The following is an 18,088-nucleotide window of genomic DNA, read 5'->3' on the forward strand; positions in this document are numbered from 1 at the left end:
TAAAAATATATTTGGTATTTTTGTATCTTTGGCACATTCAGTGCTACTTTTCACCACAGATGGCGATATTTCCCCAGGTAAGGGCTGGTACCGCTCATTCGACGTAAAGGAAGAGCTCGTCCTGTAGCAAGAGAGAGCAAATAATAAACACATCGCGACAAAAACATTACGACCTTGAGCATTACGTTAACCTTTTCATTTGTAACAACTGCTTAATAGCAAAGGTAAGAGATAATTCAAGCGAATGTGATGGTAAGAAAGATTTTGTTTCGCTGATTGTATTTTAACATATGCACTTATCAGCCTGGAGCTAACGCTAACCAACAAAGTGATTGATTGCACAGACTCAATGTTCGATTACAGATATATATTTACACAGTTATTTTTATAGCGTCCTTTAACTAGTATTACAAATAGAATGTAAACTGAATAATTAAACGTCATTCATTGAAATGGAGCTGTCATAGAAGAGCGTCAGCTAAGGACAACCATTAAAGGGTAATTAGGCAATGACTACAAAATAAAATGATTATGGTTAAACCTTAAGGAAAATTATAGGTTTCACAGATACTGTATATTTTCACATTGCAGCAATCGTGTAAATCTGCCTTTTTTTCTTCAACTTGTCAGAGTTGTTATCATGGCAAGCGGTCCGGGCGTGAGGGTCAGCATCGAGTCTTCCTGCGAGAAGCAAGTGCAGGAAGTGGCCCTGGATGGAACAGAGACATATGTGCCGCCCCTGTCCATGTCCCAGAACTTGGCCAAGTTGGCACAGCGGATCGACTTCAGCCAGGGTTCCGATTCGGAAGACGAAGGAGCTGACGGTGAATCCCGGGATCGCGAGTGGTGCAAACAGGATCAGGAAGATGAAGACGGTACCACAAGAAAATACTGTAAATGTGTTGTTGTATTTTTGTACGATTTCCTATTTTACACAGGCACGGTGAAGTTCCAACCGTCTCTGTGGCCTTGGGACTCTGTGCGGAACAACCTGCGCAGTGCCCTGACGGAAATGTGCGTCCTCTATGATGTGCTATGCGTGGTGAAAGAGAAGAAATATATGGCGCTAGACCCTGTTTCTCAAGATCCGTCCATAGGCAAGGTAAAGTGAAAACGAGTCATTTTTAAACTTTACAAACCCTGTTTGAGGTTTAATTTCTGATCATGCTTCCATCCAGACCCCTCAGGTGTTCCAGCTTATGAGCAAAAAGAAATCTCTCGCCACAGCCGCGCAGCTCCTCTTGAAAGGCGCCGAGAAGCTCAATAAATCAGTCGCCGAGAACCTGGAAAACCGGAGGCAACGCGACTTTAATTCGGAACTGCTGAGGTTGCGCTCGCAGTGGAAGTTGCGCAAAGTGGGCGACAAGATTCTGGGAGACCTCAGCTACCGGAGCGCGGGTGAATGGAAATTTGATGGCGATGGAATTATCGTCAATTATAGTTAAACTTGCATGGTGTCACTCACGCAGGCTCCCTGTTTCCTCATCACGGCTCATTCGAGGTCATCAAGAACACGGACATCGATCTGGACAAAAAGATCCCAGAAGACTACTGTCCACTTGACGTCCAGATTCCGAGTGATTTGGAGGGATCAGCTTATATCAAGGTAAAGGAGTGCCATACTTTCTTAAATAAAGCATTTTTTTAAATTAATCCCTCTCACGTACAGTGGGGCAAATAAGTATTTAGTCAACCACCAATTGTGCAAGTTCTCCTACTTAAAAACATTAGAGTGGCCTGTAATTGTCAACATGGGTAAACCTCAACCATGAGAGACAGAATGTGGAAAAAACAGAAAATCAAATTGATTGATTTTTAAAGAATTTATTTCAAAATTAGAGTGGAAAATAAGTATTTGGTCACCTACAAACAAGCAAGATTTCTGGCTGTCAAAGAGGTCTAACTTCTAACGAGGCTCCTCTCGTTACCTGTATTAATGGCACCTTTTTTAACTCGTTATCGGTATAAAAGTCACCTGTCCACAACTTCAGTCAGTCACACTCCAAACCCCACTATGGCCAAGACCAAAGAGCTGTCGAAGGACACCAGAGACAAAATTGTAGACCTGCAGCAGGCTGGGAAGACTGAATCTGCAATAGGTAAAATGCTTGGTGTAAAGAAATCAACTGTGGGAGCAATTATTAGAGAATGGAAGACATACAAGACCACTGATAATCTCCTTCCATCTGGGGCTCCATGCAAGATCTCACCCCGTGGCGTAGGGGTGGGCGATATGGCCTTAAACACGTATCACGATAAATTGAGCAGATTTACCTCGATAACGATAAATGACGATAAAGTCCACCCAAGCGGACTGTTATATAATTTGAAAATCTGAATCAATGCATGAAATACAGATTAACAGTTTCTTGTTGATTTAGTTACCAGCATTCAATTTGATATATTTAACAATTGTACATGCAGTCTAAACATTAAGTTTATAAAAATGTATTGTAAACAATAAGAATTCAAGTCTGAGCATTTATAACAGCGTGTATGGCTTGAACAATGTACATTGTCAAAATCAATATGCCTGTGCAAACATGTCATTGTAACACAAATGACTTGCAGCTTGAACAGTACACTTCAAAAAGACAATTTATTGTTAATGGCTGCTGTGACATAATTATTCAATACAAGTGTTTACTTTATGGTTTCAGGGTTTTTTTTTTTTTTCCCCCAGTGCATTTTTTAATACATGCACGCATACATGAACCCCCAAACAGACAGACAGACACACATTAAAGCTATATTGATCTTCTGCAAATGAAACACTTAAGATTTTGTGATAGCAATAATGACACAGAATTAAGCACTTACAGAAAAATAGCTGGGGCCATTTCTCGGTCATATTAAAAATTTCACCGTTGGATTGTGCTTTATGCTGAATGCTTTACCATCACAAAAGCTATCAGAGAAATCACACACAGTCAGATACAAAATAACGTGACATAGTAATTGCTAGATGCAGTCCGTGCCCAATCCACTCATTAAGTTCAGCCGTTTCGACAAGGTTAGAGCCGCTATCCGACTCCATCACGTTCATTTGTAGCGTTAGCCGCTAGCGTTAGCCGCTAGCGGCCGCTAGCGCTAGCCTGTGGCCTGGCTACCAGTAGAAAGCACTGAAAGCACCATCTCCGGAAATCGTGAGAACAAGGGAGGACAGCGGGTTTTCACCTGCCCGTCTGGATGCCACCAAGAGTCTACTAAATGTCGGGTGAAAGTTTGGCGAACCTCCCTTAAGCCACACTCCATCACGTTTTGCTTGTAGCGTTAGCTGCTAGCGTTAGCTTACCGGGCTTCTGTTTGATTGGCTTCCTGATGATCACGTGACTCCCTACGTAAGTCCATTGACTGCTTTCTTAAAGGGGAATGAACATAGACGAACAACACAGAGTCAAAGGGGATGAAAAGACTCTTTTCTTGTTTTACTAATTTACCGAATTTACCGACATGGTCAAAATTACGTCGGTCATCGTGAAGAATTTTCGGTGACGGTAAATTTTCGGTTTACCGCCCAGCTCTACCGTGGCGTCAAAATGACAACAAGAACGGTGAGCAAAAAGCCAAGAACCACACGGGGGGACCTCGTGAACAACCTACAGAGAGCTGGGACCACAGTAACAAAGGCTACTATCAATAACACAATGCGCCGCCAGGGACTCAAATCCTGCACTGCCAGGCGTGTCACCCTGCTGAAGAAAGTACATGTCCAGGACTGTCTGCGGTTTGCTAGCGAGCGTTTGGATAATCCAGAAGAGGACTGGGAGAATATGTTATGGTCAGATGGAACCAAAATAGCACTTTTTGGTAGAAACAGGTTCTCGTGTTTGGAGTAGAAAAAATACTGAATTGCATCCGAAGAACACCATACCCACTGTGAAGCATGGGGGTGGAAACATCATGCTTTGGGGCTCAGTGTCAACAGTGTCAACCTGTACTATTCGTGGGCGTCTGGATGAAAAGGGCCTCTATGGAAGGATACCCAGGAAGACCCCACTTCTGACACAGAGACCTAAAAAAGCCAGGCTGGAATTTGTCAAAACTTACCTGAGAAAGCTACACAAGAAAGCCCACAAACAGTTTGCTGAAGACATTTCAACAAAGCACATGGATTACTGGAACCATGTCCTATGGTCTGATGAGACGGGTGGGCTTTCTTGTGTATCGTCTTCAGAAGAGGCTTCCTCCTGGGGTGACAGCCATGCACACCAGTTTGATGTAGAGTGCTGCGTATGGTCTGAGCACTAACAGGCTGACCCCCCCACCTCTTCAATTTCTGCAGCAATGCTGACAGAACTCCTGTTATGAGTCACATGACATTTTGGAGGGGAAAAGACAGGAAGTACTCAATTTGGACATTTCGGGATGTACGTAGTTTCTATGGGGTGTACTCACTTTTGTTGCCAGGGGCAGGGGTTTAGGTATTAATGGCTATATTTTGAGTTATTTTGATGGGAAAATAAATTAACTCTATCATATAAGCTGCACACAGACAACTTTTCATTGTGTCAAATTATCATTTTGTCAGTGTTGTCCCATGAAAAGATAAACTCAAATATCTGCAGAAATGCGAGGGGTGTACTCACTTTTGTGATACACTGTAGGCAACAGAATAAAATAGTAATAAATAAGACTCAAAGATTAATTTCACATAACATAAACATATAAACATCAACATCCCTGATGACTGACACAACATATTAACGAATTGATTATAGGCATCCGCTGCCAGTTATAACATGTCAATAGTCGAGATAAACATAGCTTCAGGTGCATTTTCAAGCTTTTTTTTCTTTGAACAGGTTCACAAATAGTAATTTTGCCATTTTTCCAGGTTTCCATTCAGAAGCAAGCTCCTGACATTGGTGATCTTGGAACAGTTAACTTGTTCAGAAAACAAACGAAACCTAAAGGAGGTATGAGATATAGAGATGTAACGGTACATGTATTTATTTGTATTGAACCGTTTCGGTACGTGGTGCTCGGTTCGGAACGGAGGCGTACCGAACGAGTTTCTGACGTAATGTAACCCTTACTTTTCGAGGCTGTGAGTGGATCGGGTTACAGTTTCTTTGTGCAGATTTACTCTGTTTTCTCTACTATAATGAGGACCAACACGGTACGACAGTATAACCCAGAAACGTCAACGGCGCGACAACGTGGCCGCCGCGAGAACGCAGTGAAACGCGGGCGTTAAAGTCAAATCAGCCAATGCACACCAGTCGCAGTGCGGCGGCGTGTTAGACGCGTCCCAGAAGCGGCTCAAAACGATGCACGCGAAAAGAACGGCAAAGTTTATTATTTGACGCGAGACGTGACCCTCCTGCGTCAATACGACTACCGGTCGCTAGGATCGGGCAGACCGGAAGTCACTCGTGTAAAAATACGGTGGATCCGGTCGATTTTCAAACTAATATGCAATCGTAACCCACTTTTTGAGACCATCAGATTTCTTGAGTGGTAGATCGGGGCACAGTTGACTTGTCTTTGTTGATTTACTGCTGTCTTCTCTGCTATAATAATAACCAACACAGCCCCGTGTTCGATACAAAACCCTCCTACCACAACAAAACAAGTAGGAACTAATATTCACATAGGAACTAAAGTTATACAACATAAAATATACAATATAAATGAATACTACATCACATTTGTAAAATATAAACACATAATAAAATAAATAATAGCCCATTTAAATAAAATAAATTGAAATGAGCTAAAAACCCTGTAATTAAATAATATGAATAATACATAGATCCTGCTTACACAATTAAATTGATTAATTTCTGTGTGGCGCTTTAACTTGAGAAAATCCACCAATAAAGCTTCTGAAAACCGTTCATAAGAAAAAAAAATGATTCATTGGGGCATTTCATTTGTAAAATACATGTTGAAATCTTTGTCATTGCTTTTCTCTTTAGCATAGGACTTCTTTTTTCGTCTTTCTTTCAGAAAGAAAGCTGACCAATACGCGGGGTCATTGTTGTTGTATTATCTTTAGACACTCGCTACTTTTTGAGCAGAATTCTAGCTTTGTATAGGCTAATGTTCCTATTGTTGAAAGCACAAAGGTGTGAAATAAACAACTAGCACATTTATGTTTTGCATTTTGTTTTCTTGCTGTACCAAAAATGAACCGTGACTTCAAAACCGAGGTACGTACAGAACCGAGATTTTTGTGTACCGTTACACCCCTAATTTTCTTTTATATGTACCCTCACATTAATTTGTCACATTGCCAGGTTCGCAGCCGTGGCATGTGAAACTGGAGGCGGCTCAGAACGTTCTGCTCTGCAAGGAAATCTTTGCGCAGCTGTCTAGGGAAGCGGTCCAGATCAAGTCCCAAATCCCGCACATAGTCGTGAAGAATCAGATCATCTCACAGCCATTCCCAGGTCGCTGCAGTGCTTCGAACAAAACTTTTTCAGCCGTTAGCAATGCTCACATTTTCCAGCTTTTGCAGGTCTGCAGTTGTCCATCTCGTTGTGTCACTCGACGGCTGAGAAGAAGAACCACCGGGCGTCTCCGGAAAAACCCAAATCGGATGACCATCTTTACGTGCTGGAACACAACTTGCATCAGATGATGCGAGAGGTAAGGAACCTAAGACCTACATACGGAGCCCCCAGGGTGCCATGTTAGAAAAAAACTTTTTCATAGCTAATCTGTACCCACAGTTTAGTCATCTGTACCCGCAGATTACTAAACTGTATGTACAGATTACTGTAGGAACAGATGACTAAACTGTAGGTACAGATTAGTTATGAAAAATATTTATTTTCCATCGTAGCACATGGGGGAGCTACGTACCTACCTCTAAATAAAAAAATAAATCAGGGCTGTCGAACTCATCTTTGTCGCAAGCAAAATTGTAACTGGTTCTGTACGTCACTGATGGTGATAAACATCCAATCCATTTGAATGTGAGGGCTGGCAGCAAACGACGTTAAGAAAAAACAATTTTGTGTGAGTGGACAGCTTGGGTTTTTGGACCGCCATTTTGCAACTAGTTCCTTGGCTTCTGTCGTAGTTCCACAAGCAGCAGCTGAGTTCCATGGTAATGCCGCATCCTGCCACCGCCCCCTTCGGTCACAAGCGCCTGCGTCTAGCCGGACCGCTGGCCTACGACAAGGCTGAGATCAACAGCCTGCAGCAACGGGAAGGTCTTTTGGAGAAAATCATCAAACAGGCCAAGCACATCTTCTTGCGGAGCAGGTAATACTGCTTTATGGCCTAAAGAGTGATGGCAGTTTCATAATACAGTGGTACCTCTACATACGATCGCTTCGACACACGAACTTTTCGACATCCGACGTAAAATTTGACTCGCCATTTGTTTCTACATCCGACGACATGCTCGAAATACGACGACAATGGCAGCACCGCAGACGAATGCACGGAGGATTTTCTTGTGTGACAAATCAACACAGGTTTCAGAAAAGGTTGGTACAGGTGGTGAAACAAGGAAAAAGTTGATGCTTACCTTCGAAATGAAGATGCAAATGACAGAAAAATATGAGCGTGGGGTGGGCATCCGTGAAATGGCTCAACAATACATCTCCACGGTCCTCCTCCGACCATCGTTCGCCAGTCTTTATAAATTAAGCTGACAATTCTTATTGTCTCCAAAGAAATCGCCAGCTTCGCCACGTTTTCATCATTTCTTTCACAACTTATTCAACACAAAACGCCTGCTGTCTGCCGCAATTGATGGTGTTCTCAAGAGAACATTCAAAGTGAAAGTGAAACTCAAGCTCACCGGTCCGTCTCTGGCACGTGAGCCCCGCGGTGCGTTCAGGTACACAAAAAAACGTCCGCCTTATTAGAACCCGATTCGTTACACTATTACAGGAATTATTATTATTCTTTTTATTACATTATTCCAATTTTGATTTATAATTTATTTGTTTTGCTACGTGTAATTGCCATTTGTAATAGCACCAGCAGTATTTTTTAAGGATTTAGTGCAGGTTTTTGGGCTGTGGAACGAATTAATGGAATTATAATGTATTCCTATGGGAAAATCCTGCTCGACATACGACCATTTCGACTTACAAACAAGGTCCTGGAACGGATTAACTTCGTATGTAGAGGTACCACTGTACTTGAAGTTCATGTCTTATGCAGGTACAAAGTGAAACTGAACAGTTTCTTTAGCAGATAAAAGAGCGCTTTCCGAAGCACTGTTTGCTTGGCTCACGGTGAGCAAACACTGCTAGGTACACATTCCATTTCCTCAACTACATTGAACAGAATGGTTGCGCTGATCCATTTGTTTATACAGTGGGGCAAATAAGTATTTAGTCAACCACTAATTGTGCAAGTTCTCCCACTTGAAATTATTCGAGAGGCCTGTAATTGTCAACATGGGTAAATCTCAACCATGAGAGACAGAATGTGGGGGAAAAAAACAGAAAATCACATTGTTTGATTTAAAAAAAAATTTTTTTTTGTAGAGCTGGGAATCTCTGGGCACCTAACGATTCGATTAAGATTACGATTCAGAGGGTCCGATTCGATTACAAAACGATTATTGATGCACCCCCTCCTTTGTTTTTTTTTTGTTGGTTTTTTTTTTAATGTTTTGTACATTAGTTCCAGAATTGTTCAAAAATCTTCTCAGGCTAAACCAAACCACTATTTCAGTATCAAGTTAGCATATAACAGTAAACAAATATACAAAAATAACAGTAAATAAAATACTCCAGTCCCCATTCTGTATCAGCAGCTTTAAACTACATTCAATTAATTTAATGTTGTGAATCAACTGTTACAGTTGTTAAAATTGCTCCCGTTGTGCCATAATTTCCCTTCTGTCTACTTTTGTCAAAGTTTTAAATCTATTTCAAAAGATAGATTCAAGACAAGATTCTGCCGATTTAGGAGTATTTTAGATAAAAAGTTAATTAGGTTTGCTAATTAGCTAAGTTCGCTCAGAGCCTTCTAGAGAAGTCACTGCTTTAGTACTGCCGTAAGATGGCGGCTGTTTACTAACGTCGGAAAGTCTGTCATTATGCATCTCGGTTCAATAATACATGTTCTAACACCAGCGTCGTCTGTCCTTTTCCATCTAGTTCTACATATATATGATATCTACTGTAGCCGTATGTTTGTAGCAACTAGCAACTGGGCGTTGTTTTGTAGCGGCTGTCGGCCACAGTCAGGGATTGTTTTGTTTTTTTAATATAGCGGCATGAGTTGAACATGATATTTACTCTCGATCCGTTCCTTATTGCGTCCCAAAGACCGCGCTGACTGTGTTTTACCTGGTATAATTCAATAATCGGAATTTGGATGTTTGTGAATCGTTCTCGAATGTTCCACGGCCAAATCGCGAATAATCTAAGAATCGGAAATTTCGCACGCCTCTATTTATTTGCAAATCATGGTGGAAAATAAGTATTTGGTCAATACCAAAAGTTCATCTCAATACTTTGTTATGTACCCCTTGTTGGCAAGAACAGAGGCCAAACTTTTTTTGTAAGTCTTCACAAGCTTTTCACACACTGTTGCTCGTATTTTGCCCATTCCTCTATGCATATCTCCTCTAGAGCAATGATGTTTTGGGGCTTTCGTTGGGCAACACAGACGTTTAACTCCTTCCACAGATTTTCAATGGAGTTGAGATCTGGAGACTGGCTAGGCCACTCCAGGACCTTGAAATGCTTCTTGCGAAGCCAGTACTTTGTTGCCCTGGCTGTGTGTTTGGGATCATTGTCATGCTGAAAGACCCAGCCACGTCTCATCTTCAATGCCCTTACTGATGGAAGGAGATTTTCACTCAAAATCTCTCGATACATGGCCCTATTCATTCTTTCCTTTACACAAATCAGTCGTCCTAGTCCCTTTGCATAAAAACAGCCCCAAAGCATGATGTATCCACCCCAATGCTTCACAGTGGGTATGGTGTTCTTTGGACGCAATTCAGTCTTCTTTCTCCTCCAAACACGAGAACCTGTATTTCTACCAAAAAGTTCTATTTTGGTTCCATCTGACCATAACTTATTCTCCCAGTCCTCTTCTGGATCATCCAAATGCTCTCTAGCGATCCGCAGACAGGCCTGGACTTGTACTGGCTTCAGCAGGGGGACACGTCTGGCAGTGCAGGATGTGAGTCCCTGGCGGCGCATTGTGTTACTGATAGTAGCCTTTGTTACTGTGGTACCAGCTCCCTGTAGGTCATTCACTGGGTCCCCCCGTGTGTTTCTGGGATTTTTGCTTACCGTTCTTGTTATCATATTGACGCCACGGGGTGAGATCTTGCATGGAGCCCCAGATTGAGGGAGATTATCTGTGGTGTTCTTCCATTTTCTAATAATTGCTCCACAGTTATGATTTCTTTACACCAAGTATTTTACCTATTGCAGATTCAGTCTTCCCAGCCTGGTGGAGGTCTACAATTTTATCTCTGGTATCCTTCGACAGCTCTTTGGTCTTGGCCATAGTGGAGTTTGGAGTGTGACTGAGTTTGTGGACAGGTGTCTTTTATCCCGATAATGAATTAAAACAGGTGCCATTAATAGACCTCATTAGAAGAAGTTCGACCTAAATGACAGCCAGAAATCTTGCTTGTTTGTAGGTGACCAAATACTTATTTTCCACTCTAATTTGGAAATAAATTATTTAAAAATTAAACAATGTGATTTTCTGTTTTTTCTCTCCACATTCTGTCTCTCATGGTTGAGGTTTACCCATGTTGACAATTACAAGCCTCTCTAATGTTTTCAAGTAGGAGAACTTTGCCCCACTGTATTTGAAAAAATAATTTTGGAAATGTGAGGCTTCTGCTCGAAAAGAGCATCTATAACATTCATTCATTCATTCATTCATTTTCCATGCCGCTTTTCCTCACGAGGGTCGCGGAGGTGCTGGAGCCTATCCCAGCTAACTACAGGCAGTAGGCAGGGGACACCCTGAACTGGTTGCCAGCCAGTTGCAGGGCACAAAGAGACATACAACCATTCACGCACACACTCATACCTACAGACAATTTAGAGTGTTCAATCAGCCTACCATGCATGTTTTTGGGATGTGGGAGGAAACCGGAGTTCCCGGAGGAAACCCACACAGGCACGTGGAGAACATGCAAACTCCACACAGGAAGGCCGAAGCCCGGGATTGAACCCTTGATCTCAGAACTGTGAGGCAGACGTGCTAACCACTCAGCCACCGTGCCGCCGCATCTATAACAAATGTATAAAATTTTATCATTTGTGCAAATTCATAAATCCCTTCACAGCACAAACACATGGTGCATTATTAAACAGCTCATGCAAATTCCCTCCTCCTACATGTGGAAAGAGATGGCCACTAACAAGAGCAATGAATACAGTGAGGAGAAGAAGTATTTGCACCCCTTGTGAAATTGGGGAAATTTCAATCATAGATGCATTTCCACTCATAGAGACATAATGTAAAATAATCCAGAGATAACATTGTATGATTTTCTTGAACTCATTAATTTGTAATTTACTGGGGTTCATAAGTATTTGTACCCCTGAGAATCAGCAATAATTATGACACTTAAAGAGTTGTCAGTAGAGGTGTGCAAAATTTCCGATTCTTAGATTATTCGCGATTCGGCCGTGGAAGATTCGAGAACGATTCACAAACATCCAAATTCCGATTATTGAAATATGCCAAGTAAAGCGGAAGTACAACACACTCAGCGCGCCGCGCAGTCTTAGGGACGCAATGAGGAACGAAGCGAGAGTAACTTACCATCATGCTTCTCATTACCCGGCCCCTCGGGTAATGCCAATGCTCAACTCACGGCTCTAGCTCAACTCATGCCACGAGATAAAAAAACACAACAACATACCTGACTGCTGCCGAAAAGCTGCTACAAAGTACGTCATCCACATAATGTAATGGTAGATATCATTTATATAGGACTAGATGGACCATTGATTCGGTAGCGTGAGCAGCACATCTACAAAAAGCTAGATGTTAACGGCCGCCATCATAAAGCAGTACACTTCCCTGTAAGGCTGTTGTCGCGAACCTTCCAAGCAAACCTAATTAACTTTTTATCTAAAATACTCCTAAATCGGTAAAATATTGACTTGAATCTATCTTTAAAATAGTTTTAAAACTTTCACATGTCGAAAGTAGACAAAAGGAAAATTATGGAATAACGGGAGCAATTTTAACAACTTTAACAGTTGATTCACAACATTAAATTAATTTAATGTAGTTTAAAGCTGCTGTTACAGAATGAGGACTGGAGTTTTTTATTTACTGTTATTTTTGTATATTTGTTTACTGCTATATGTTAACTTGATACTGAAATAGTAGTTTGGTTTAGCCTGAGAGGATTTTTGAACAATTTTGGAACTAATGTACAAAACATTTAATTAAAAAAAAAAAAAAAAAAAAAGGAGGGGGGGTGCATCAATAATCGTTTTATAATCGAATCGGAGCCTCTGAATCGTAATCGAATCGTTAGGTGCCCAAAGATTCCCAGCTCTAGTTGTCAGTCTACCTTAATAAAAAGTCCACCTTTACCCCATGAGTAACCACCCACCCACCACCCATTTGAGCTCAATATTAGGGTTGTTCCGATCATGTTTTTTTTCTCCCGATCCGATCCCAATCGTTTTAGTTTGAGTATCTGCCGATCCCGATATTTCCCGATCCGATTGCTTTTTTTGCTCCCGATTCAATTCCAATCATTCCCGATAATTTTTCCCGATCGTATACATTTTGGCAATGCATTAAGAAAAAAAAAGAATAAAACTCGGACGAATATATACATTCAACATATAGTACAAAAGTACTGTATTTGTTTATTATGACAATAAATCCTCAAGATGGCATTTACATTATTAACATTCTTTCTGTGGGAGGGTTCCACGGATAGAAAGACTTGTGACTTTGTATATTGTGACTAAATATTGCCATCTAATGTATTTGTTGAGCTTTCGGTAAATGATACTGCAGCCATTCAACCCAAATGCATGATGGGAAGTGGAACCATGACTGTGTGTAGTGCTACCAATTGATCTCTGCTTTGGGAAATAACATAAGGTGTTAAGTAAGAGATCATTTGCTACCTTATTTCCCCACATTGCTTCCCATGATATTTCTAATCATAGGGAGAGGGATTGTAAGGCTTTAAGCCAATTAAAAAAAGGCTCCAAAGGCTGCCAAAATTCACTCTTCTCATTTTGCGCTGCCTTTTATCTCTCTATATAGGGAAAACGGCGCCATTACAGATTGAGCGCGACAGTGCGTGATAATTGCTTTAAATATTTTCACGTGATACATTTTTTTAAAAATTAATGAACGCCGTTATCGGGATAAATTTGATAACCCTCCCTTAAGCCTAAACTAAAGACTCTGGATGAATGTAATATATTATGTCTGTAACGTTAAATACAATTAGAAAACGATTTAATTAATATATTTATATATATATATATGTATATATACATATATATTAAAAAAAGGCATGGCCGATATTTTTTTGCCGATTCCGATACTTTGAAAATGATGTGATCAGGACATCTCTAATTAAAATTGAAGTTAATGGAAACATTTACTTTTTGTTGTGTTTTTTAATCATAAAGATATAAGTAACATGCATTCAGAAAAATAAGTACAAATGACTTATATTATGCAGAGTGAAATGGAATATATTTTATCGATCACGCGAACATTGACTTTTTTAAATCAATAGGAAATAAATAAGTAGCCTAACATAAATGAACAAATATAAGTCCAACGTGCACATTGACAGCTAAGATGTTCTGAACCTCCCCATCAGAGCAAATAAACCTAAATATGATAACTAAGCCTCCTTAACCCTTGCCTTGCCCTTAAAGATTTGATCCATTTTCTGTTGCATTGCCCTTTTTTTGTCGCACCAATTCAACAAACTTTTTTTTTTTTTTTTGCTGTTTCAGAAAGCTTGCACATTTGAACCAATCCGAGCTAACTATCTCTGGTGATCACATGTCAGGATGTCAGCCAATTGATTGGATAAATGAGTCCAGGCATTTTGCTTTGCTGCGTGCATTTGCACAAAGACGAAAACAAAAAATTAAAAGGGTTGCTATAAACAATACAGCTTGTCATCACTAGGACAGCACGCACTATCGACAGCCTCGCCAGCCGCATCGAAGACCCCCAGATTCAAGCGCACTGGTCCAACATTAACGACGTGTACGAGTCCAGCGTCAAAGTGCTGATCACCTCCCAAAGCTACGAGCAAATCTGCAAGTAAGTGGAGGAGGAGAAGATGTAAAGGGGCCTCTGATGTAGATTTTTTTTTTTTTTTACTTAAATGCGTGTATTGTCCAGGTCCATTCAGCTGCAACTTAACATCGGCGTGGAGCAGATCCGAGTGGTGCACCGAGACGGACGCGTGGTCACTTTGTCGCACCAAGAGCAGGAACTACAGGACTTCCTACTCTCCCAGGTGGAGCTTTTCTTAAATCAGTGGTACTCGAACTTCACCTAACACGGGCGCATTTCCTGGTGGCAGATGTCCCAGCACCAAGTGCACGCGGTGCAGCAGCTTGCCAAAGTGATGGGCTGGCACGTGCTGAGCTTCAGTAACCACGTAGGCCTGGGCCCGGTGGAGAGCATCGGGAATGCCTCCGCCGTCACGGTGGCGTCCCCCAACGGAGAGTACGCCATTTCAGGTAAGACCACTTTTATCATATGGCGGAAAACACTCAGGTGACTTGAAGTTCCGCTCTGAAACCCCCAATTTGGCCATCTTTCAAAATTGTCTGATATGCGTGTGTGATACATCATTGGAAAGCTTAAAATCTCAATTTCCTAGGGGAAGAAGATTTTTGAACAGGAGGCATTTTTTTAAAAAAACAGCAAAACCCTATCTGGAGGTGAGAGCACGCGAGACCAGAATTACAGACGTCATGACTTTAACAAATTATTATCGCGTACTTATCTTGTTTCGATCCAAAAACTCCATGCATGTATCACTGAGTGTCAAGACACAGCTGTGAATGGCCACAGCCGGATTTTTGGGGGATCTAATGGGTGAAACATGGTAATATAACAAGGGTCGCGATGTAGAAATCGCAGACATCAAGGAGTGGTCGAGAATTTGTTTCTCATATATTTATCCTTCTAAACATTTATTTTCAATTTTTCTTCATATGGATCAATTATTTATCATCTAACATAACGGAGAAAATGCGACAGTTACAAAAAAAATACAATTAAGCGATCGTCATGAGGTAGATATCCGTGACTTTTTTACAGATGCCATTTTTTTCATTGTGACATAATTTGTTTAAAAGTTTAAAATATGTGAGTGAATAATTTTTTTAAGTCGTTTTTTTTTTTTTTTTTTTTTTTTTTTATGAAATATGAGACATCAATTAATGATTCTAAGTTAAAAACGACACATTTTGAATAATAAATATAATTAATTACCTTCGTTTTATGGCAGGGTTGAAACAAAAGCGGTTGCGCGACGTCTGTAAACGGGGGTTTTCAGGGTAATACGGACAAATTAAAAATAGTTCGGGGGCTTAATGCGCCAAGGATCTGCTATGGCAGCATATATACACACAATGGGAAAACCCATTGGCAGTGTATCAAATACTTGTTCTCCCCACTGTACATATTGTTCTATCAAACACAACAGCTGTTTTGGCTTAAAATACAGCAGTTTCTTTTAAAAAGGAGTGCAAGAGCAGAAATTGGTTTTTATAGTCTTGTCTGTGTTTTCCGCCTTATACAAAATTAAATGTTTGTAAACACTGTCATGAACGTGTCCCACCAGCTACAACAGTTAACTCGAGCGTGTTTAGTGCGTCTAGCGGAGGTAAACTGTTTTTTTTTTTTTTGTTTGTTTGTTTTTTCCTCTCTTTGGCAACTGTCTGTGTTGAGAAAGAGTGTGTGTATAATGTAAACATGATGCGAGTCATACACAAGTGCTTTTAATGGAAAATAATTCAAGTATTTTTGTTCCGATGGTAATAATGTTGAGCTGTCGCTGTGGGTTTGCGCTCACCTTAAGGAGTGCATTTATTTTAATTAGAATATTTCAGTAATTTATTTTATTTTAACTAGGGCTGTCAAAATTATCGCGTTAACGCGCGGTAATTAATTTTTTAAATTAATCACGTTAAAATATTTGACGCAATTAACGCACATGTCCCGCTCAGAAAGTATTCTGTCTTTTGGCAAGTTTTACAGCAAGGCTTTTTATGCTGTCCAACAGCGAACTCTTGTGGTCGCTTTGCGACATGGTTTATTGTTTTCTTACCAGTTCATTATGGCTGCACGACGTCTCGGGCTGATAATGTTGTGCTTATATGATCCTTGGACAAGATTTGTCCGTAAGTATGGTTGTTGTAAAGAATGTACATATTATGTTAGTAAGCGAAATGTTATATTTTTTGTATGAGACGCTTTTTGTTTATGTTTAGTGAACCTGTATAGCGTGCTAAGCTAACGTTGTTGCTAATGCAATGCTTGTGTACTTTTATTTGTAGTTTTACGACGGTCTAAAGAGGACAATGGTTTGAGGCCATTTTATTAATAAATCAGATGAAAAAGGAAGAAGAATTATTAAGGCGTCGTTCACTAGCTGTCTAGCTTTGGAAAAAGTAGACGCTTCGGAGTGAGGACAGCATAGACAGATTTAAACGACAGTAGAGTGAAATGCCCACTACAGTCCTTATGTATCGTATGTTGAATGTATATATCCAGCTTGTGTCTTATCTTTCCATTCCAACAATTTATTTTACAGAATATATATATAATTTACAGAAAAATAGGCATATTTTATAGACGGTTTGAATTGCGATTAATTACGATTAATTAATTTTTAAGCTGTAATTAACTCGATTAAACATTTTAATCGTTTGACAGCCCTAATTTTAACATTATACTTATGTTCCAGTTTGCTCACGTTTTGAAAAATAAAAGTCCTGTTCAATGGAATTTTTTTTTTTTTAACCCAGATATCTCAAAGTAACACATTTTAGAGTTGTAATTCCAATACAGTGAAGCGGTGATATTTTGGTTTAAGGATAACATACTGCCAGAATATCATACCGGCACATGCCTACTCCTAATATCTATAGGCAAGATGCCTTTTTTTTAATCCTGTACATCTGTTTTTTTTTGTTTTTGTTTTGTTTTTCCATATCCAGTCCGAAACGGTCCTGAAAGCGGGTGCCGGGTTTTGGTGCAGTTCCCCCGTAGCCAGAGCAAGGAGCTGCCCAAGAGTGAAGTCATCCAGGATGCCAAGTGGACTCACCTCAGGGGTCCCTACAAGGAGGTCCACTGGAACAAAATGGAGGGACGCAATTTTGTCTACAAGATGGAGCTCCTCATGGCTGCTCTAACTCCTTGCCCTTAAAGCAACCAGCAAGTTCTGGCAGAGTCCACGGTTACAAAAAAGAACAACAATCAGAGCCGCTTTCCATTTTATTGTCCTGAGGAAGGACCATTAGAAGATTTGTGGTGGCTGCCTGCTCACTCTTTGCTCACGTTTGTACACTTTTGGAGAGAAAATAAAGACCTCGGCAAAGTTGGCCCCCCAATCAGACGCAAGTTTACATAAAATGATGTCAATCGTTTGTGCTGCTATCGTTTTTGAGATATTTACAATTCTTTTATAGGTCAATCTGAGTTCATCCAGTCCTAGGGTTGCCAACAGTCCTGGATTGTGCGGGACAAGGGACAAACCGGAGTTCTGATTGGTACCGCGTTCCACTCTTTTACTTCTCCTTCCACATTCCTCAAACCATTCAAATGTCAAGAAGTGCATTTTTCTACTTTCTTAAAACCTTTCCAACACCTTCACATTTTCCAAACCCAAAAAAACCCCAACATTTAACTGAATGAGACGTTTGTCGAAAAACGTTCCCATCTTTCCTGTTGAGACTTCAAACTGTTTAGCTCACTCACAATTTCCCAGACTTTCACAATAAAATTCCCAAATAAAAACCTATTCTACGTACATATTTACTTTCTTCGTCACCGTTTCTTCAAGTCTCTCATATTAACAACTCCATGAATTTGTTATTTTCAACTTCCTCAAAAATTATATTCTCTTGTGAAACTTTACTCGTATTACAAATTTACCTGGAAAAAC

General features: G+C 40.4%; 1 protein-coding gene across 2 annotated transcripts; it reads left to right on the forward strand.

Moving 5' to 3' along the window:
- Positions 1–91: 91 nt before the first annotated feature.
- On the forward strand, positions 92–17,534 carry LOC130911215 (mediator of RNA polymerase II transcription subunit 17). Of its 2 annotated transcripts, none has more exons than XM_057829026.1 (13): positions 92–224; positions 631–875; positions 939–1,102; positions 1,179–1,398; positions 1,470–1,606; positions 4,838–4,919; positions 6,246–6,398; positions 6,467–6,597; positions 7,034–7,218; positions 14,089–14,226; positions 14,308–14,425; positions 14,492–14,651; positions 17,142–17,534. In XM_057829026.1, exons 2-13 carry the CDS (start codon positions 641–643, stop codon positions 17,348–17,350), a joined length of 1,932 nt encoding a protein of 643 aa, XP_057685009.1. In that variant the 5' UTR covers positions 92–224; positions 631–640; the 3' UTR covers positions 17,351–17,534. The 2 variants fall into 2 exon arrangements, with proteins under 2 accessions (XP_057685009.1, XP_057685010.1); XM_057829027.1 differs by having other exon boundaries at positions 116–252.
- The last annotated feature ends 554 nt before the right edge of the window (positions 17,535–18,088 follow it).

Source organism: Corythoichthys intestinalis, unplaced genomic scaffold (genome assembly GCF_030265065.1).
Source record: "Corythoichthys intestinalis isolate RoL2023-P3 unplaced genomic scaffold, ASM3026506v1 HiC_scaffold_23, whole genome shotgun sequence".
Lineage (NCBI taxonomy): Eukaryota > Metazoa > Chordata > Actinopteri > Syngnathiformes > Syngnathidae > Corythoichthys > Corythoichthys intestinalis.